The 22,723-nt window shown below is 38.7% G+C and overlaps 1 protein-coding gene across 2 annotated transcripts in view; it reads right to left on the bottom strand.

Annotated features, from left to right (window-relative positions):
• The window catches only part of PCNX2 (pecanex 2), a 164,137-nt gene that overhangs the window by 83,582 nt on the left and 57,832 nt on the right, over nucleotides 1–22,723 (bottom strand). For both annotated transcript variants that reach the window (XM_064509246.1, XM_064509245.1), the window contains 6 exons: nucleotides 22,201–22,292; nucleotides 10,768–10,877; nucleotides 8,552–8,648; nucleotides 6,470–6,598; nucleotides 1,418–1,510; nucleotides 747–897 (listed from right to left, as the gene is read on the bottom strand). In XM_064509246.1, the coding sequence (XP_064365316.1) occupies nucleotides 747–897; nucleotides 1,418–1,510; nucleotides 6,470–6,598; nucleotides 8,552–8,648; nucleotides 10,768–10,877; nucleotides 22,201–22,292 (672 nt within the window). The remainder of the gene's footprint in view (nucleotides 1–746; nucleotides 898–1,417; nucleotides 1,511–6,469; nucleotides 6,599–8,551; nucleotides 8,649–10,767; nucleotides 10,878–22,200; nucleotides 22,293–22,723) is intronic.

The raw sequence follows: 22,723 nt of genomic DNA, 5'->3' as shown, positions 1-22,723 counted from the left end.
ATTTAAGTTTTTCAATTATTTTAAATACCGTTGCCTTAACATGAATTATAACATTTCAGGCAATGCAGCAAGTAATAGGATGGTAAAGTAGATGAAAAAGGCAGATCAGATGAGAGCTCATGAAGGTCCACTAAGATGATTAAGGGGTTGGAGCATCTGACTTCTAAAGAGAGGCTGAAAGGGCTGGGACTGTTCAGCCTGGAGAAGAAAAGGCTCAGGGGAATCTTATCAATGTGTATAAACACCTGATGGGTGAGAGTAAAGATGATGGAGCCAGATTCTTCTCAGTGGTGCCCAGTGACAGGACAAGAGGCAATGGGCACAAACTGAAACACAGGAAATTCTGTTTCAATATAAAAAAAACTTCTCTTCTGTAAGGGTGGTTGAACACTGGAAGAGGCTGCCCAGAGAGGTAATGGAGTCCCCAGCCTTGGAGGTATTCAAAACTCAACTGGACAAAGCCCTGAGCAACCTGCTGTAGCTGACCCTGCTTTGAGCAAGGGGCTGAACTAGACAATCTCCAGAGGTCACTTCCAACCTCAACCATTGTGTGATTCTGTGAAGTGGTCTCAGGAGACAACTTCTACAGGTTCAGATTTGTTGTTGATCAGCATTAAAAATGGAAGGTGATGGGGGATGTTATTCATAAGAGGGAAATGTAAAGCATAATTTATTCTCCTTGCTCTCTTCCTCATTAAACCAAGACAAGCCGCAAGCCACTGCTTAGATAACATTTTACTACAAACCTCTCACTTCCCGCTGCCGATACTCTTTGCTTTTCAGTATGGGGTGGGAGATCCACATCCAGGGGTGGTGCTTGCGAAGCTGAGGAAGTATGTAATGTGTTACGAATCCCACAGTCCATGCTAAAGCAAACAGGACAATGCTGAGAAATGGCTGGGCCAAAGGAGAGAAAAGAAACATGGTTGTAATTGCAAGCAATTTTTTTAAAAACTTTTAAAAAATATTTCTAATAATTGTATTTCTGTGCAATTCTTATTCTTACACTCAAACTCTCCAATTCTACATGTGGATATAAATGTGGGCTATGGAAATGAAGCAATAAACTTTTGTTTGAAATATGCATTCTGCACACACAATTTACCATTTTTTTTCTCCCCAATGAAGCAAAAAAAGACAAATGGTCATGTTTATCCATTCTGTTCCCCAGCAAAACAGAGGTGAAGATACAAAAAGGTTTAAGGAAAGAAACACTAAATGAATAATACCATGACTAGTATAAATATCCATAAATTAATTGCATTGTGCATCGAAAACCTGAAGTCATCAAGGCCAATAAATACATTTTCTCTAAGTACTCTCTCACAGTCTCTATTTTTTCCAGCAAAAGCACCCTGCGCTTTTGCATATAAGAAATAATACCTTAGGAAAAGAAAAAAAAGGGATGGATACATACCCTTAATGACAGAAATACTGTGCTAGCACTGACTGCAAATGACAGAACAGCAGCAACTGTGCAAACAATGAGATCCGATTTCAAGATATCTTTCTGTGAAAATAATTATTTAATACAAAATTAGCAAGCTAATACTATTTTAACTAGACAAAGTAAATAACTCCATTCTGAATTACCCGCAGTTTGCATTGTGATAGGGCTAATCATCACTTTCTAATACAAAAGTATTTTCTCCTCTCTGCTTTCCTAAATTATTTCTTCACAGTCTAGGTTTGTCAAAGTGATTATATTTAAATTCATCATGACTAATTTTAAAGAATATTTTTAAACTCAGTCTTAATATCGGAGAAATGAAAGCAATACATTTTCATACTGAGTCTGATTCTGTTCAGGGAATATAACTCTCTTACATTATGGCTTTCTTGATTTTGGAAATTGAAATTCTAGTTCCATTTCCTATTTACAAGCATTAAAATTTCTTCAAATTCTGTTTTTCTTGCATTACTGAAGTGACTTTTGCTTTTCTGTAATGTCTTCAGAGGCATAAAGTTAAAATATATGTTCTACAGTGACATGTCCCATTCTGATTTTAGTATCAGAAGCCAAATTTCAGCAAAATTTTAGGGGTTTCAGACAAAGCCTTTTTTCTAACATCACTGAAAAATAATGAAAGAACAACTCTGCCTTTACATAAAGATCTGTAACCAGGACAGGAGTAATTTTATTTTGAAAGATTGAAAAATATCATGTTCTTTCCAGTCCATTTTTCTTGTAATTAAAATGTCATTCTCAGGAAACAAACAAACAAGGTAACTTTTGAGCTGTATAATTTTCTGAATTGTACTTCAGAGGTCACCCAGACGTCTTTGTGAGAGTAAATGAAAATCTTGGCTGATTTATGAGAGGGGTATTTAAATTCAGCACTCAATACTAGTGCTAAGTTATCACCTGAGTAACTATTAGTAGCTCTTGATTTAAATATCGACTTATGCTTTAATGCAAAGACATCTACAAACACAAATCTGGGATACACTTAATTTGAAAGAAACTCATCTGATTGTGCGGTGCTGCGGTCTAGATAGTCTTCATGAATTTCATCAGAGAAAAGAAAACAAAATAATGGTGGGACAGGAAATCCAAGAATGAGAGAGAAAAACAAAGAAAACAGAACAACCGAACAACAGAAGGGTTGTGAGTTACAGGGGAAGCGGGTGGCAGCCACTATATTTAGGCTGCCTATCACTCTCTGTTATGAAAGAGGCTTCTTAGTAAAAGGTCACATGCATCAACACTTCCACTTATTGCAACAGGCCTTTGAAATTCAGCAGGACTAAAAAAGCCTTCAGGCTCAAGAAGTACTTTTGCTTTGTCCCATGAAACTCCACTTGAGTTTAGCTGAATTATAAAGCAATAAATACTGTCCTTTCCCTTCTCTTTCTTGGATTGTTCAGGAAAACACACTTTCAAAAAGAACAGCACTCGCTCAACTCCTAAAGCTATGCCCTCATCAGAAAGCACTATACTCGCAAGGGCTACAGCCTGAAGGCATAGGAGCAGAGTTAGGTCAGATTCTTCCAGACCATGTTTTCAAAATACAGTTCTTCACTTCTTGGCTAATGTATGCAACAGAAGAACTCCAACATAAGGGACCTTGCAGAAGGGGCCTTCTCTTCCCTGAACAAACCCTTGGTGCCTCCCTTTACCCACTGGTTCTCTCCATTCAGTTTAACCCTTCTCTCACTCGCAACTCATGTATTTGCATCCTGTAACTCAAGTGGTTCTAATACGTGTGGTAGTAGTGAAAAAACATGGTCAAAACCCTGACAATGATAGATACGGGAATTACTACCAATGCATATAATGAAAATATCTTTTTTAATCTTTGTACATTTTTTAAAGACATTGCATAGAAAACCTATGTAAAGCAGTATTATCTAGATTGTAAAATTCATCTCCTAAGAAAGTTAAGCAGTGCCAGACTTATGTGGCAGCACTGTACTCAGCCCTTTTGTGAGTATGCATTATGAAAAGTCTTGATCAAGTATCATTTTCAGCACAGCTGAATCCAACTACTCAGTAACATAAAACAAGCTTATAAGAACAACAAACACATTCCAACTGTATTTTCAAGCTCTTTTCTACAACCACAAAGAATTAGAAATTTACTATTAAAGTGACAGCTGAGAGCCTCATATAATCAGGTGACTCAAGAAGCTGCCATTTTAAGAACTACAAAAAAAATTAAGAATTCAACTGTAAATTCAGCAGAGGTGATAATACTGGACATTTGAGGCAGAGGGGAGCTCTCATCTTTCCATTCTGTGCAGAGGCCAGGTCACCAAAGAGAACAAATTCTATCACAGATTATATTACACAGAACTTGTATTTTCCACCTTTCCCACCTTTGACTTTGTGAGTATTCTTTTTAGTGTGCTCTCACTGCTTTTGATACATATTGATGATCAGATGTAGAAAAAGGCTTATGTTTTTAAAGCAGTGTTTACCATTAAGGTATTTGAACATAAATTTGATAATTGCATTCCAACTTTGGCAACATCTAAAGTGTCTATAGTTTCATATATGACCAGACTCACCCCTTTGCCCTTGCCCAGAACTGCTTCAAAATGTGCTGCTCAGCTGCTGACTAATGCAAAGGCCCCAACAGGAGGCAGCTGCTCCTTCTTGATCTGGCAGACATGTTCAAAGTCATCACAAAATACAATTTTTTCCTTTCAAAACAAAGCTGGACAGGAGTGACTTTGTTTCATAATATGGCATAATGGCCAAGACACCCAGGAAGTGGCTGACCCTGGGCCAGTTACCTCTCTGGCTGATGGGGATTCAGAGCTACTCCCACCAGAAAGCCCTGGGCATCTGCCTAAAAGTTACTGTGGATGGGTCAGTGGCTTCCGCCCTTCCTGCTGAACGCAAGCCACTGCAAGAAGGCTTGGTGGGAATCACAAGAGGCAGCGTGACTCTATTGGTAAGGCAGTCAGCTACAAGAAGGGAAGCAGAGCAGGAAGCAGAGAAGGGTTCTGTTTCCTGTTTCTAGATTGATTTTTTTGTAGGTTGATGGTGATTTCATGTAAAAATGAACTAGGTTTCCACTTCTCTATGAATTGTTCAGAGTTGACTGTAGCATCACCTTTTCAAACCGTGTCTTATAACAATGAGCCTTACTCAGCTCTTTAAAAGAAGAGGAAAAAAAACGTTATTTTCTAAAGAGGATTGAAAGTCATGGAACTCAAATGAAGGCATCTTCCTGCAGTCTTGACAAGTGGGAACTAGGACTCCCTCTTGCTCCTGGCATACCCCACTTTCATAACTCCTGCAAAGCATTTGGCTACCTAGGACTCAACTCTGTCCCATATCCCGCATTTAGAACCCAAGTATCTAGAAGCAGGATTTTGGATTCCTTTCCCAAGACCAGGCACTTATGAACTGGATGTTGAATGGCCTTATGATGTGATGCTTCAGTCCTTTATCATTATTAACCCAATAAGTAAAAGTTAAGCTCTGATCACAGCTAAAATCTCCACTCTAAGATAATCACTAACATTCTGTTATAGTTTGGAGTGAAATCAGGTGTTCTTTTTTCTCCATTTTACACTTGAGGAAAAAAAAAAAGAAACCCCAAATCAACAACATGACATTACATGCCTCTTGCTTCAGAGATTATGCATGGAGAATATATTATAGCATTTGGGGGTTTTTTAATTGTTTTCAATTACGCTTTTGAAGCTTTGCACAAATCCATTTACTAATTATCTAAATGTTTGTATTAAAGGCCAGGAAGGAAGCTGGGTCTGAATGTAACACATTAACACCCTCAGGCCACTGGTTAATCTAGTAATCAACCATGTGGATGCCTATAGAAATTAATTATAATGGTAGGAAGCTCCATTCTCAAAGTTGAATGGCCAATTATCCATCACAGCTGCTTTATAATTCCAGCTTCTAAAGCTGACAATTCTTACACAGCTATTCAAGCAAAGGAAAATAGTAAAGGTCATGTAAAACATTAGAGATGCTGTATTTATTATTACTAACATTAATACAAAACCACTACAGAACACAACAGATTAATTTTCAGTATTAACATTGTTTGTTTTCAGCTCCTTAAGGAAGAGAATTGGTTTTCTACACCTAAGGATTTCTGATTTAAAAGGGTCTTATTTAAATGGCATGTTATGTACACCATAAACATGTACATAGGCCAGGGCAGGTCTGGCTTTTTTGTTGCGTTCTGCCACCTCCTGCCACTGCCAAGGGGTTAGGAACGCTCTCCTCGCAGAGTAGTGCTCAGAGAAAACTAAAAAAAAAGAGATTTCCAAGACGTGCCATGAAATCTTCTATTTCAAATCCGAATATATTGTTTCTCTCAATTTCTGAACTGATTGAAGATCCCTTTGCAGAAGCTCTGGAGGCTATTTAAAATTTGCTTTTAAAAGTCAATCGAGTCCTACACCATGGATGTGATTGCTATTGCCGAAGCAAATCAGCAGAGACTGATTTGATTGTGTTCCTCAGACTTGCGGCACATGCTTTTTTTTTTGCCTCAGTTCCTCCCTACTTGCTATATTAGCACTGCACTGTGAGATAGCAGTAGGAGTCTCCTAGCAAATTGGTTAAACTGTTTAATTGAGACAGAGGTACCAGATACCACAGGGGTTAGACAAAGAGCATGCATAAAACAAGAATTGCCCTCTCTTCCTTCAAGAGATCTCCCAATGTGGAAGAATTAGCCCTGTTAATTGTCATCGAAAGCAATCACATTTGCTTACAGTTTCCATACAGATTGAAGGAAACCTGGACAGAAGAAAAAAAGAGGAAGGCAAAGCACTAGCAAGCCCCAGCAACAAAGAATGAAAGCAGCTTCTGTCTACAGAACTAGGATTGAGTGTCAAATGTACAGTGCAGAAAAGTGCAAATCCCCCAAACCAGGTACATCCTCAAAAGAGAAAGGTGCCAAGAATCCCATTTAATTGAATGCAAAAACTGAGGGCAAAGCATGATGGCAATGAGACATAGTAAAGAGAAGAAACGGAGTACCTGCGTCTGGCCAGTCCCGCAGCGCTCTTTCCTGCACTTCTGCATGTTCAGCTCCAGCAGTTCAAGGGACCAAGAATGACTGAACCATGTGATAACTGTGTTATTGTAAGACATCAGATAGATCCCTGCCTACATTACCAACACAGACATAGGAGAAGATGGACAACATGTGATAATACAGCTGTAGCATCACTACATTTTGGAATTACATCCAGGATCTTACTCGTGAATTTGTTAATTCTTTTGTTCTTGTTTTCAACATTATTGAAGCCTTGCTCTGCATTTCCCTCTGCACTGTGAAATGAAACCAGTTAAGTGGACAACCATATTAACTGATTCAGTTTCCTGGCAAGGCTCCATCTGCAGAAGAGATGAGGTCAGACTGTATAACAATGTTCCAAGAAGGGCGCTATCAGCAAAAGATACAAGTGAGATATAAATGAGGGGAGATGAGTTTTTTGTTACATCTGCCATACATCGCCTATGTACAAAGATGGATTGACAATGAACTATAGCAATAACTACACACCACAAATGCCACAGAATATAAGCAAAGCTTTGTCATAAATACTTTGTTTTTTAATCCTTTGGTTACTAGCTGCACACTTCATTTTTCAGTGTGTCCCTGTTGCAAACAGTTTAGTTTGCAAGAAGCTGTAGCTCATTAAACAAGCTACAAGGAATAGACCTATCACTTGATCTTAAGTGGGCCTTAATACGAAAAGCACTGTAAGATAACTGTATACATGGTAAAAGACAATCTAAGTAGCAGCTTAGCAAAGAAAAGTAGAAACCACTGAAAGTGTGAGATAAACTTGTGTGCTTAACACAGGCTGTCTAACACCATATAAGATGCCCAACAATTAAGACACAAGATGTACAGGATCTCTGTGCACCCCTCTGAAGAGATATCTGAAGGCCAGGCCACCTACACACTAGCAGCCTGTATTACTGGACACTGAGTTCTATTGACTCTCAGCTCATGTCTGAGGGTCAAAAAAGGGCAGTGTGTCTTCTGTGCACTCTTTAAACACTCCTTGCTCCTGTGGGCAGTCAGGACTTTAGGAATACTTGCCTATGTTGCAAATGCTTAGAAGCAAGTATTATGAATGTGGTCAGAAGGAAGGCACTATCTGATGTCTGGGAAGCAGGACAGTTCACAACTCTTGGAAAAAATTTCATGCCTCTTAATACTTTCAGAAACTTGATGATCTTCCACATGAACTCTTGAGTAGATCAATCTCGTTTAGGTACCAGTTAGCATTCTTTATATAAAAAAAGAACACAAAAAGAAAGATGGGTCACTTTGGATGTTTAGGATGAAGTGGGATATAAACTGGCATAAACTTCGAACAAGAAGGCAGACAGCAGGAAATGAGTAGCCTGCCATGAAAAGAAGAGAAGGAGACTCTCTCAGACTAGCCAAGTTTCACTTGTTTCTTCCACTTCTGCCAAGGCTGATCTGTACTCTGCTTGGCTTGGCTGGGGTGGAGAGCATACAGTTGACAGTATTTTCTGGCAAGGAAAAAGGAATTCCTGCAAACTAGGTCAACTCCTAAGCCTAGAGAATGAACTGAAATGCCCTGTTTAAAAGCAAGCAATTCTGTAGACCAAATCCTGTCCTAGTTCTGATGTAGATGGAAGGCTGGCAGGACTGCTCACCTTTTTGAATGCTTGCTGAGCTATTCATCCTACCTTACACACACCAGGTTGCCAGGCTGTAACTCTATGCACAGCATCTACGAGTATCACTTCTCAGAACTGGGATGAGATGTCCCATTCCCCAAGTCCTAAGACTGCATTTCACATTGACTATATCATGAATCAACATTACCAACCCCTCAAAAGAAACCCTACCAAAAGGAAATTTGCAGCATCTCCCTTCTCCCTTCCTGCCTCACTGGAGAGATGGATCTAGAAGAACTTCCTTCAGTTCCCCTCAATGGATATAAAGGAACAGGTTATATCTTCTCTGGCTTTCTGTGCTTTTAGTGAAAGTTAAGAATATTTAAAAGATTTCTCAGTGTGGAAAAAGGAAAGAAGAGAGCTTTGCACAGAAAGCAATGAAAGAAGAGGTCTTACCACTGATTCTCTCATCTTTTCTGGGAGTGGATCTGCTGATGAATCTTCAAAATGTTGACGTAGAAAGTGAGGGACAAATTTGCATTGAATAAGAGACCTGTTATTAAAAAAAAAAAATCCTAGTTAGGATACTTCTGAACACATCTAATAGATATGGATATTCCTGGAGAGGGCAGAAGAGAAAGAGTAGCCTCAGTTTTCCTTCCTTATGTATGCAGTGGCTATCTTATCTTTTTGTAGTTGGCAACTGATACATACCAGCACTACCTTTGATCATGGTTGAACTTCCTTGCCAACCAGAGTAGTCCCATCAGTGTTATTTGGTCATTTAGAGGAATGAGTTGAGAGGGTATTGTTGTATTCATGCCCTTCAGTAATATTTCAGCTAAGCTAAAACCAATATGGAAGCTCTTTAGAGCCACATTAGAAAGACCAAAGAGATCATTTCTGTATAAATTGCATATTAATCCCCAGTTCAGGATTTATGGTGTTACCTTCTCCTCCATCTTGAACTTTATGCTGTAGGCCATCCCTTAAATACTGTTTCCAATCCCCTTAACTTCCTTTAATTAAGTTCAGAGCAGTTTAAAAAGTATCTTAAACCTCTTTGTTAAGGGATTATACATTTTCATCATGATTGCACAATGAGCATTTGATGATGTTGTACACATTTTAATCCTCAACAAGATATTTAACAACCATTTCAAATGCTGATGATTTGATTAAATGTTATGGAATCAGGAACTAGATTTAAAAAGTGAAATGGATTTAAGGGTTTAAGATGAATTACTTAAAACAAAAGTTTTAAGGCAAGATGAGAGTTTTTGTTTTACTACAAAAGTTAATGAAATGGGGTTCCTTTTGGGGGGGGGGAAAGGAGGAAAATATATTTAAATTACTTGAAAATTGAAAGAGCTCATACTTCCACACTGATTTGGAATTTACCTGTCTGTATCTTACTCCAAATCCGAATAAAACTCCCTAATATAGCACAAAGCTTCACTTTCTTCCTTCTGCTCTCACACCCGAATTCCACACTGTAATGTGGAATCTATGAAGTAAAAGACATCTACACAAAGTCTGATCTGGGTCTAATTGATGTCAATGTAAGATACAGTGGGCTTTGAATAAAGTTAATGGCAATAATATAAGCAATTATTCCTACTTTGCCACTATGGTTAGTGCCCTATATCCTTTTCCTCCTCCATCAGAATTGCTCTCCTTTTCCCAAGTCTCTCTCTTCAAATATAATCTTGAATGGCCTAGAAAGCCCTCCACTTCCCCCTCTCTCTCCGGCATTACAGAAGTGTGTGGCCAATCACCCTGACTGACTATATGACTGCTAAACTCCTCATATACTAAACAGCCTTGTCTAAAGACATAATCAGCGCAGTTAATCAAACTGAAGGGAGAGAACCTCTGGATTCCCTCATAGATGCTTTGCTCTAGCCTAGAATAAGATTGAGCTATCTGTGAAGCAGGATCCCAGACGACATGGTGATACTGGCCTCAGGACACCCACTTGCTTGCTTAATCCCACAGTCATAAATTTAGATTACCAGTTGCTTGCATATCACCACAGCCCCCATGACAGCCTTATGACACACTTCCCACATAGGAAAACTTCTGCCACTCCTGACCTATAGTTCTACCAGCATCTCTCACATATTCTCAATTGCAGATCAGAATATTGGGACTTCTCCCTTGTTCCCAATGTCAGCTCCTTTCCTAAAGCAGCTTTAGCAGAACATGTCAGAGCAGAAAGGAAAAGAGATAATCTCAAAAGAGAGGCACAGCCAACTAAAACTGACCTTGAGCAAGAACTCGAATTGTCCATCTTCCCAACATATGAAATGCCCTTTCTCTTCCCATGGTGCTACTCAATGCATATTCTGCAACACTGGTAATCTGTGTGTCCCCCTACATAAACAGCTAGCCTTCAGTATACTAAGCACAATTTCCCAGAGGGTGAAATCTGCCCCAGTGTATTTGGAATTGCTGTTGTAAAAAGCACCAGCCTTACCACCAATTTGTCTGAAGTGGTTTATTTATTTACAGGACAGACACCAACCAGCCAAACATGGTGAGCGACTTCCATCTCACCACAGTACTTTGGGGAGACAATCTCTGAGGTTCTGAAATCCAAATATCACTCTGAGCAAGCCACAGTTGTGTCATATGGAGCAATGAACAAGCAACACTTGCAGGCAACTTACATCAGTACTGATGGGTCGCTGCTTTGTCTGCTGAGATGATAAGAAAGTGCAACTAGCAGGCCACAGAAAGCAGAGAACAGCGCTGGAATGTGCTGTGCATCCCAGGGTTCCTGAGGAGGAGGACAGAAAGCAGAGTACTTGTAGGTTAGGGATGCAGCACTTAATTTTCTTCTTTTTTAATGAAGCAGACTAAGCTGTACATGCAGTGCTAGATGTATAGTATCTAAATTTGTATACCATAGATCAAGGATTTATAATCCTTTCTTATATCAAAGATTATTATTATGAGTAAGGCTGAGATACTACAGGCATGTTTTGTGCTTATATGTACTGTAATTCCTCTGTAATCAGCAGTTAGCAAAGAAACCAGAAAACCACATGAAAGACAGCTTTCCTTTTCTCTATAATGAAACACCAGGGGCAAATTTTTATTAAAATGAGATGCAAGTGAAATGAATTGCACTATGCTTGCCTAACTCTAATTGATATGTAGTTACTTGACCTGTGGCCAGCTTGCTTTCAGTATATGCCAATGTCACATAAATCAGATGTTGGTTACAGTTCTGCCATCTCACTCCTAAACCTCTCTGCTGCTCTGCATGTTACATATAGGTGTTGTGTGCTAGATAACAAGCCAGAGAGGGAGTGCTAGCCAAAGTATGCTACATCCCTGAGTATGGGAAGAGACAATTTACACACTTGCTAAGACTCTCCGGGCATAACCAACATGGGAAACTCTGAGTGGCTTAAACAACTAAAATTGGCTAGAGGTAATAAGCAAAAAAACAGGAAGCTTAAGGAACACTTATCAAAACCAGCTTCATCTGCAGGGTCCTCAGCTACCTGTTAGGGAGCCTAAGAAATACCTGTCATTTCTGGCTGCAACAGGACACAGATTTTGGCTGAGAAAGACACAGAAATCTGGGGGATCAGACCCATAGCTGTTTAACTCATCAGGCCTGTTCAATGCTTCTATACAACTTCTACCTGATCAAGTGAATATGGGGATCACCAGACTGACATCAGAGCACTTTCTGCATAGGTTTTGAGAAACAATGTTCATAGGATCTCTCAAACATTTAGCTTTGTTCAGCTAGTATGAACAAGGCATCTTCTGTACTGTATCTTTTGCTTGAAAAGCTTCACAGTTTGTATGTGACCAATATTTTCACAGAATAAAGTGCTTTTAAAGAGCTTTCATTATTCTTGTTTTGCACAGATGTATAAGTGATTTCTCAACAAAGCTGACTCACACTAAGAACCATTCCATTTCTTTCATAGGCAATGAACATCTGGACAGGGCAAACTACCTTGCTTTTAAGGGGGTTGTCCAATCTACCACAACATGAGATTTATTTGGAGTTTAATTATGCAATATCCACTATCTTAAGAAATGGTATTATAGAACTGAAATTTTACTTCCAAGAAACACCTTCCCCTCTACATACTGCTAAGCATCACAAAGATGAAAGAGAAGCATCTAGTTCTGCTACACAATATTAATTAAAATAGTTATTGCAAACAAAAGAGAACTTCACAGTATTTCAAAAAGAATCCAGCACCATTTACTTGACAAATTTCTTCATCCACTTTAACTCTTCATTCAGGTGTTTCCAAATTTTGTGCCAAATACTTTGTGTTAAATTTTCCCGTTTAGTTTCAGTTCAGAAATGAATATTCTTTAAAACACTGAAGAAAACTAACTGAAGCCAAAATGTTTTAAAAATGGCTGAATCAAAGTCTATTCCAATATCCTTTGCATTTCCAGGGTAGTATAACTGCATACAGATCCACCCGGCAGCTTCTAGCACATAAACTGTCCCTTTGCCCTGCAACTTCTCTCAAAGACAGAATACTATAAAAAGCCCGTCAATATCAGATATCTAGTATTGAAACATATCAGTATCAGTGTGAGATATTATTCCAGCTCTCTGTCCCGTAAAATAGCACATAGTTGATTCCCCATATTAATGTCTCGAGATCTCTTTAATTCTATTTTTTCTGTATGTTACGCGTTACTTCTGCTTTTGGATGGCCTGTGCTCCAGTGCCAAGGCAGGACAGCCATCAGTATTTGATATAAGCCTAGGGAAACTTTCCAGAATAATGCTACACAATGTTTTACTAAAGATGAGAAGGAACAAAGGGGTCATTCCTCCAGCATCAGTGTGATATATTCCGGTCCATTTTGTCATTTTCCTCCCCCGCTAATGATGCCTGGTAGAGCTTTAAATTAAAAAGATGAAAAAAAAAACCAATATAGCTGATAATTGGACAATGATTCTTCTCAGTGGGAAAACAGGAATGGCAGGTTTTATTCTGAGAAGCTAGTATTATCTGTCATACTAGACAGGGAGTTTGACTTCCTACTTCACCTCATTTGGTTGAGGTGACACGTAGTGCTTTCATATACAGTTTTGACTTTGATGCAGACACTCACGTAGACATTTTTAAAACAAGCGAAATGGATTTGTAGGGTTAAGGATGAAAGTGATGAGTTAAAACAGACACTCAGGCAGGGAGGTGGGGGTGGTAGGAGTGGCGTTCCATTCAACCACAGAATCACCTAATCCTGAAACAATCCACTGAAAAGGAAGATAAAGATTTCTTTGAACTTAGAAGCCTTTTACCACTAGTGAAGGTAGAGAGGAAGAGGTATTTTTAAAAAGTGGAGACAGTAGTTTTCTATCCTATGTAATTTATCCTTTTTGCTTCTTTCTTCCCTTAGAAATGTGTTAAAAACTTTCATCTTCCAAAGTTATGTTAAAATAAATCATGTGTCTTACTCCAGAGAGAACAAATGCCCTGAACACAAGCAGAACCACTGAGATAAGTAGAAATACTTGTTACTTTCTTACAGAATAGTCCTCTCAACTCAAGAGAGTTTGTAGACTGCTATAGAATTTGCATCACTGAAAGAAGACAAATCCAAGTTGTTCTTCACAGAAGTGCACAGACCTTCTAATTTTCCAGTCTCTCATTATTTTATCACTATTCAACCAATATTTTTTTGCCCTTCCCTTCCACTTCCCAGCTCCATTGTGGATCTACACTTTTGCTCATATCAAACAATATGCAGGGCAGCTGTTGACAGTTGTCTCAAATGTGTAAACGTGTAAGGCTAAATTATGAGAAACACTATCATCTTACTTCTAAACTTATAAAATATTTAATTTCTAAATGAAAATATAAAAAAGGAATCCCACCCCGCAAAAATATAAGGAAATGGTAACAGCAACATGTTCTGTACAAGCTTAATTCTTACCATTGACAGTCTGTTTTCAGTGAACACGAAAAACCAGAAGGCAGCAATTGTTCATGGGGCTTGCATTATGCTTGTTAGAAACAACTTCTAGGGAGAGATCCCCACTAGCTTTATCTTCTCATCATCCAACATTCCTCTCCCATGAGAGCTCCAAAAACTTCTGAAGTGGTAAACTACTAGAACATTGCTATCGCTACCCATCCTGATCAACGCCATCTGTTTCTTTACGCTCCCAATTGCTATTTGTAACCACCACATTTTCTACGCTGAAACTGTAAAATCCTTGAGGATGGGCCTGAGGCAAGGACGCGTGCGTGCGTCTGCATACACCACCTTAGCCAATAGAGCCCCAGCCTGTGACTAGAACTCCTGGGCTACAGAGTAAGATGACCAAGAACTTCAAGTTGGAGGCCCAGATACATACTCATGTTTTACACAGTGGTGAGTTTATTCTAAATAGGAAGTGCAGATTTCTATAATTCTAAGCATGGTACCACTATGCAGTGATATACACCTATAAAAGTATGCCTGGCCCATCTCAGATTCTGCAGACAATTTACTTCTTCTGTTATATCCAGACATTAAGTTTATATTATACACACAGAAAACTACAGGCATACCTATTGAAAGGTATGACTACAGTGAGTCTGACTATGGTTAAAAACATCATCGCTCACTGAGAGGCATAATATCTGACAATTCTCTCCAAAATTAACATCCTTAATAGCTCTTCCTTGAACTTCGGAGGTCTCTAAATTGGAAAGTACATAAAATTGATGGGCCTTGTCTTTAAAACCTTCAGCAGGGCTGGAAGTATTTTATGCAGTCGAAATGAAGATGCCTAATATTCTTACACTTCTATTTTTTGTCGTTTAGGTATCTGGGAATTCTGTGTACACACATAGGTCCATTCAGTGCTGATAGAAATATATTTGGGCAGTCTTAGTAGACTGAGGGAGACGTATGCATGCAATTCTTTCCCATTATAAAACCTTAAGACAATTATGTCAGAATTAGTACACAGATGAAAGCTCTGTTGTTGAAAACAGGAATCAAGAAGCATTGATCCAACTCTGATTCCGATTAATGAGTTCAGAACTCAAATCAGACAACCAAGCAAACTACATCAATTGTGAGCTGAGCAGAATGGTTTAAAATATACACAGGATTTTTATGTCCATTGAACCTATAAAAAATACCAGAGAATCCCTTATTCAGGTAAAAGGTAAGAGTTATGGAAACTTTGTAACTTTAATTAAAAAAAAAAATGTACTTAAACAGAGCTGGAGGAGGCAGCATTGCCACATATGATCACATTCATTTCAGCCTATATTTTTTGACCCAAATTCAATACCTGATTTTTTTCCAGGCTAATTAAGATAACTGCTTAAGGAACTTGTGGGTTAAAAAAAACTAGACCACAAATAATTAACCAGCTCTGGATAAGTTTCAAATCTAAACCAGCTGCCTGGAACAGAACACAGAAGAGAAGAACTGACTGATTCCAGAACATTTTGGGATGTGCCCTTCTGCCTCACAGCAAAACACTGATGTACCAGTTACTGGAATACTAGAGACAGATACCAAGATGGCTAAATTCCAGATTGAATATTCGTGAAAAAGATAGGAAGAAAAAATACTTTTTTAAAAAAGTATCTGTTAAACATCCATGCACAAACCACAAAACAGATGGAGTGGGAGACAAAAGTCAGCACAACATGCAAATCTAGTCAAGCGAAAAAGATGGTACAGTAGAGAATTTGTTCCTGTGTCTCCAATCTGATGGATACAATATCTAAAAATAAAAACATCTCCTCCAGGAAACTGAGATAACCCTTTCATACATCAAAGCTAAGATAGCTATTAGAGCTGCCAATTTCTGTTCAAGATTACAGAACTAAAGCTGAGAGCAGAAATAATGCCAGGCTGAAGTGAACATAGATAATTTAAACTAAACTCAGTTACCTAGTAGTTTCGAAAATAAGTAGAAAGGTGAAAATTTGATGTAACAATGCAAGGAATGACCAAAAGAGTTGATAACACTGTATTTAGATTCTAGAGGTCTTCATTAAACAAAACTAAAAGAAAGTTCATAAAGGAATCAGAAAGAATTGGAGTAATGATGGATAGTACCATTTAACAGAGGCATGGAAGGTAAAGAAAATCTCAGTGCAACCAGAAAAAGCTCAAATCTTTGCGCTTCACAGGCCAAGACATTTATCTCCACTTCTATCTGAAATCAAGCTCACAGTACACAGTATTATTGTATCTAAAGTTGGATTAGCAGCTGGTGTCACATCACTCATGACAGGGAAATGTCATGTGATAAGATACGTGAAAAGATGCTTTGTAGCACCTGAAAGCTGTAGCCAAACCATCTTTGTATGACTGTAATAACATGGCTGTAAAACAAAAATACATCCAAGTGGCTTAGAATCATCACAGACAGAATGACTTCTGCTCACCAGCTATTCCAGAACAAGACAGTGACTTGAAAATCTGCTCCTCCCACAATATGCTTCTTTGCCAACACCAATGAATAGAGAGTCCTGTCCATCAATCTTCAAGGCTCCAGAAACACAGATTGAGACCTGAAACTCCAGCTACTTTGAGTTTTGGGGTTTCCTGGAAAAATTATCTGTCATGATTTTAGATACAACTCTCTGTACCTGACTTCTTAGTATGAACAAATTTAGTGGGTTTTTTTGTGATTCAAAACAAAACTAATCAAGCCAGCAGTGGCACCGCCAGAGGAATACCTGCACGTATCTGCAGATCCACAGTGCCTTCACACAGACAGCAACCAAGGGCAAAGCCATTGAGGAGCATTCTGAGGAGGGGGACTGACCACTTGGTCATGGAGAAGGAACCCTCTTGCTTCTCAGTCACTTCCAAACAAGGTGTCCCCATTCCTCCTTCAAGTGACAGAGTGCCTCCATCACAGAAAGCAAGCATAGGCCTCTCTATCACATCAGGTTTGCATCTGGCCTTGTAATGAACTGTCCCTTATTTTACTTGTATGAAAAGTGCATGTTTGATCACATAAAACCATGTGTCTGCCAGGTGACCAGTATGCAGACATCCCCCAAAACACATTATATGCTGCTGATCAGGTCCTATAACGGGACATGTAAGCAGCCTGCCTATGATCCAAATTGCACATTCACTGCTAGCACAAGTTTAGAGATCCATCTATCATATTTTAGGTGATATATGCATTTTATCCATGAGAGAGAAACATTTTTGGTCATACAATGGTGAAGGTCCTTCAGAAAGAGTGGCAGGGTCAGATGAACAACTTGGGCAAGCCAAATTTTGTCTGCAGACTGTAGGATGAACTCCCAGTCAAGAATACTACCTAATGATTTCCTCAGACAATTTATCTAGGAAGAAAATAAAAAGACGGTTATTAAGTTAAGCTAATGACATGCCTACACTGCAGCTGCTGTTTCAGAGAGACCCCCAGTTGGTTTTGTGCAACACAATCCAATAGCAAGATTGGTCTAGATAAGGCACAGGATTTCAGCACAGACCTATTTACCCCAACTGCCAGAGCTTAAGTTAGCATGTTGAAAGTTAACTTGAGTTGTTATATTGCTGTGTGGACATACCCTGAAAAATTGCTCATTTCTTTTTCTTTCTTATTCTAAAATTGGAGTTTTAGGGCAAAGAATTAATGGATGTGAACTAGCTACTCTAAAATCATTTCAAAATTTGACTGCAAATAATGCCTACTATTGTAGGTATGTATACATAGATTCTGTTCTGAAAATGAACAAGAAAAGCTCACTTAAGAACACAGATCCATGATAAAATGAACGGAATGTTTATTCATTTAAAAAAATGTATGGAAAATTAATTCCTCTTCCAATGAGATTTTTCAGGAATAAAACCACTCCTTTTGTAATTAACATACATAGAAAAATTAGGCTAGACTATTTCACCCTGCAAGATAATAATTAAAACAAGAACCATTTAAAGAAGGAAAGTTCAAGCCTGCTACTGCTGGAATAGGTCTTCAGCCTGGGCATTTGGTTTTAACAATTGTCCACCAGTTAAAAAAAAAAAAAAAAAAGAAAAGAAAGAAAAAAAAAAAAGAAAAAGCACAAGCACTTAGAGAGCCATTCTGCTCTTCAATTTATTTCAGGAAATAGAACTCTGTCAGTTACACCTGCTGAGCTATAAGGCATTCTGCTGATAAACAGTATTCATTTGAGGAAGCTACATTTCAGCCAAGTAATAAGCTTTGCAACTCAGAAATCCTGTCCCAGAGATAGGCTATCATGTTTCTCTGCCCTAAATCTTTTTGGCAGGGATGATTTTTGACCTCCATAAACTACTGATAATTTTGCTTTAGTCTGTTGCTTTTGTTAAACTGGCTAAAAGTAGAAAGGGTAAAAACATAGCTCATTTGGAAAACATCTTTGGTTAGACAACTGGTGACCTGGGACCTCTGCCTTCCTGAAAATCACTCTTGTTTTCTGTTATTTCTTCCTCCTAATTGTATTGACGTTATGCTTGTAGCACACATCCAGCATGATACTCAGCATGATTCTTCTTCGTCTCTTTTGGATGCAGCATTGGTCTTTCAACGATTTCTTAGATGCTATTTCACAGACACAAAAAAGTAATAGCTGTAAAGCTGAAGTGAGGACGAGATGTCTTTTGTATCTTAAAGACAACTACATATTTAGTATCAACTTTGTGCAAACAACAGCTTAATGAAACAGGCCCTATGACATTTGATCAGCTTTGAGTTAGACTCTGCAAAAATCCAAACCTGGATTTGATTAGGATGAGAAGTTGTAGGCCACTGCATATCAAAACAGTTCCACTTTCTGACAGAGGTATTAGACTACCTTTCACCATGATGCCTATTCAGGATCAGAGTCTTCTGTTATATTTAGGGCAAATCTTACTCTTCCTGCACCAACCAACAAATAAGTCTGACAGAATCATTCCCTTGAAATGCTCTAAATAACAGCCCAGAAGACAAAAAGATTTGGACCTGACTGAATAATACAGAGGGTTAATGCAGGTGCTCCTTTCATAACTCGTAGAAGAAAAATCTATGAAATCTCAAACACCCCAGTGGACTAAAATGATGAGCTGAAGTAAATGGAATCATATTTACATGCTCTAAATTAACCTCCTTAGAAGTGTCTTCACAAGAAGAGTGCCATAAAAATTCAAAATAGCTTTAATTTCTGTGTGAACAGAAAGTCTGCACTTAATACTGGTAATTTACAACATATATCTTGTAAATCTTTCACAGCACTCTAACTTCAGGGTAGCATTAAAAGCATATTTCTTAGCAGTTTGAAGTCTAAGCTACAAGGAGATTGCTTATCTATAAAGCCACCTGCATGCTGTAATTTTAAGCTGTTATGCTGAGAAAGGAGTCTGTAGAATATTTTAAAAAGCTTTTCCTTAATACTATTTACAAAACTATTTTTTAAAGTATCAGTCACAACTTCCCTGCCCTCAACTACAGAATCTTCCTTTTTCAACCTTAAGGGAGAAGTGATAATTTCCCAGATAATTCCCTCTCAAACAGTGGTTCAACTCAATTCCTTTCTCCCGTATAGCTCTCTCCATTTTTCTTACTGCTTCTCCTCCCTCAGTAGATTCTTCTCACTCCCTATATCCTCACAAAGAGGCACCTTCTTTACTCCCAACCTAACAATTTCCAATTCATTAGTATAGTTGGGAAACGGTAGCAAGAATACTGGCTACTTTAGCAAATTGCACAAGGGAGACAGTTACATTTTCCAGCATCCTGCAGCTGGGTCAGGTCAAACCAGTATAACTCATATAGTAGGCGAGCATGGGGACAGGAGATTTCCTGGAAGTACACCACATGTTCAAATATACTTAAGTTAGAGTGTCTTAACACAGCACTGCTCAGCAGCTGAGTTGCTGTGGTTTATTGGGTATGGACTCAAGCTACCTCTGACACAAGATAAAATGGTGGCTTAACATATTTTACCTTAACACTGGGAATGGTTAAAAACATAAGCAGATTTAGGGGAGCTCTGATCATCTGTGATAAACCATTAAGGTATTATAACTTAAGCATTTTTGATTTAAGGCTCCTATTCAAAATTTTAAGTGGAAAATTGTTAAAAAATGTTTATGCTCCTTAAAAAATCCCCTTAAAGAATCATTTGATAGCACCTCTCATCTGTGTAAATCACAGGGCTGAGTGTTGACATGATGCATCCTTGGCTGTTGTAGAACCTCATACTGGGCTCTCTGTGCGTGCTACACATGTGTAGCATGAGAAAGCACCGTCTCATGTTCTGCAGAATACTGAAAGCTGCTTGTAAATCACTGCACACCCTGATACACCCTGCACGAGCACTGACAGCATCTAAACTGTAATGTAACACCGCCAAAAGTACCCTTGTTAAGGGAGAAATTTTATCACAAGTCAAGGATGAAATTCTGGTTTCCATGTGGTCATCGGAAATTCTATAGAAGACTTGAAATCAGCCAGAATTTCATTGTTATTTTTTAAATAAAACAAAAAATTGCAGAGGATATATACCTTAACCACAAAAAATAAATGTTTTGGATTGAAAATGGCTCAGTGTGCAGCATCTGCCAAAAAAACAACAAAACATTGGGCATCACCAGGAATGGTATCGAGAGCATGACAGCATATAGAGGCATAGTAAACCCACATCCCGAGCACTGTACACAGTTGTAGTCTCCACATCTCAAGAAGGTCATAACGGAGTAAGAGAAGGCATAGAGCAGGGTAGCTAACTTAGCTATTCCTAGGATCATGGAGCAGCTGCTGTACAATGAGACACTAAAAAAGCTGGGAATGTTCAGTTTGGAGAGCAGACTGTTGAGGGGGAATGTAACATGCCTACAAAATTGCGAAGGCAGCAGATAAGGCAAATGCAGAATATTTTTTTCACAAAACCTGCAGTACTAGGAATAGGCAAGACTGAGAGAAATTTACTGATTTTAACTGATCTACTAAAGACAACATTTTGCTACACAGAGGACACTGAACATTTGGGATCTGTTGCACAGGAAGCTGTGGAGGCAGATACTACCAGCACATTCAAAAAGGGAATGGGCAAATTCATGGACAACAGGTCCACAAACAGATATCAAATGAAATAGGCAGGGATGCGCTCTCCAACATCCCTAATCCAGCAATTACAAATAGCTGTGGAATACTAGGGCATTTGGTGACTAACAGTGGTCTTGCTTGCATTAGATCCCTAAACTACATTTCCCTTTGCCACTGACAGACAAAGTACTGGGTTAGACGGTCCTCTGATCTGCCTAAGACAGACATTTAAGTTCTTATTTTGATTTACTCCAAGTTTCAACATTGCCACAGGAAGGGAATGTATAAAATTTATGTACTTTACACTCTTTTTCGCTTCAAACCTTGTATATCAAGATTTTACTGTGGGACATGATGTTATATTGCAGGCAATCTTCTCCACCATAAAACATACAACGATGGAATGTAAGCTGATTTGGAGCTAATCCAGCATCCTTTGCTGCTAGGCAGCAAAGGGGCTATGTAGTTACATGGCTGCTATATCATCACATGACAGAGTAGCACATATGGGCCACACCAGTTGGTACTAATAACAGCAGTAAAGCCCACCCCTTAAAGGGCTTCTCAGTCCCAGTAAATCCATCCCTAAAGCTCTAGTGCATAGAAGTGTCAGTAACCACCAGCATGGAGAAAACAGAGGAAAACTCAGAATTAGAGGTACACAGGTATGCTGTTGTGAAGAAACAGCAAAAAATCCCCTAATTCTTCCTTAGGAAACATGTACCTTACTAGGAATTCAGCCTGGTTTATACAGATTGATGGGTGTTCTGGCTATTTAAGCCATGGCTGATGTTAGCCTTTGTAGTAGCAATTCAGTTGATCATTTCAGACTGATATATGCAAGAGGCAAACAGTAACAGCTATTAGCTAAACATTTACTCTAGTATTTCTACTATAGTTTCAAGATATTTCAGTGTAGCTAACACATGGAACGCTAACCTAAAACTTGGCCTATTGTGATAAATAACAACTGACAAAATAGCGCAAGACAATTCTGGTCTCCCTCAATTAGATTAATTTTGAGCTCCCTGCATGTAGTGTAAAAAGTCCATAATGCTACTGAAGTTTTTCTGACTTACCTTCACTGCACTGAAGCAGAAGGCATATAAGACGATCAAAACTGCAAAGCTTCGAGAAATGCTGTATAGTGCAGATATGAACCCAGCAGCAGCTGAAATACAGACATTATATGTTTGTTAAATTCTTCCTAAATGAGAAGCTGCAATCAAAACAGAAAAAAAAACCAAACAAAAACAGAACTCCTTTATTACCAGAGAAGTACAGATTAAAAGCAGATATTACAAAACTGGGTGTTCGTAGAATACCTTCAGTGCCCTATCACCTCACAAAACTGTCTGCAGCTAAGAGTCCAAGCCTGATGCCACACTATTCAATGTGTTTTCCATGAGGTCCCACACTACTGCTTTTTATCCTGAACATTGTTTTTACCAAAATATCTCCAAGTTTCTTCATGTTCTTACACAGAAGGGATGAAACAATCTTCAAAACAGACCTAGGATAATTTTCTATTCAAGTGCCACGTGGAATTTTCCTCCTTCCCTCTGCTCCTGGGACACAGGCCCTGGTAACATCCAACTGCAT

The sequence above is a fragment of the Dromaius novaehollandiae genome, chromosome 3 (assembly GCF_036370855.1).
Source record: "Dromaius novaehollandiae isolate bDroNov1 chromosome 3, bDroNov1.hap1, whole genome shotgun sequence".
In the NCBI taxonomy this organism is placed as follows: Eukaryota; Metazoa; Chordata; class Aves; order Casuariiformes; family Dromaiidae; genus Dromaius; species Dromaius novaehollandiae.
The sequence above is the reverse complement of the archived record's forward strand: the minus strand, read 5'-3'. Positions and strand labels throughout refer to the sequence as shown.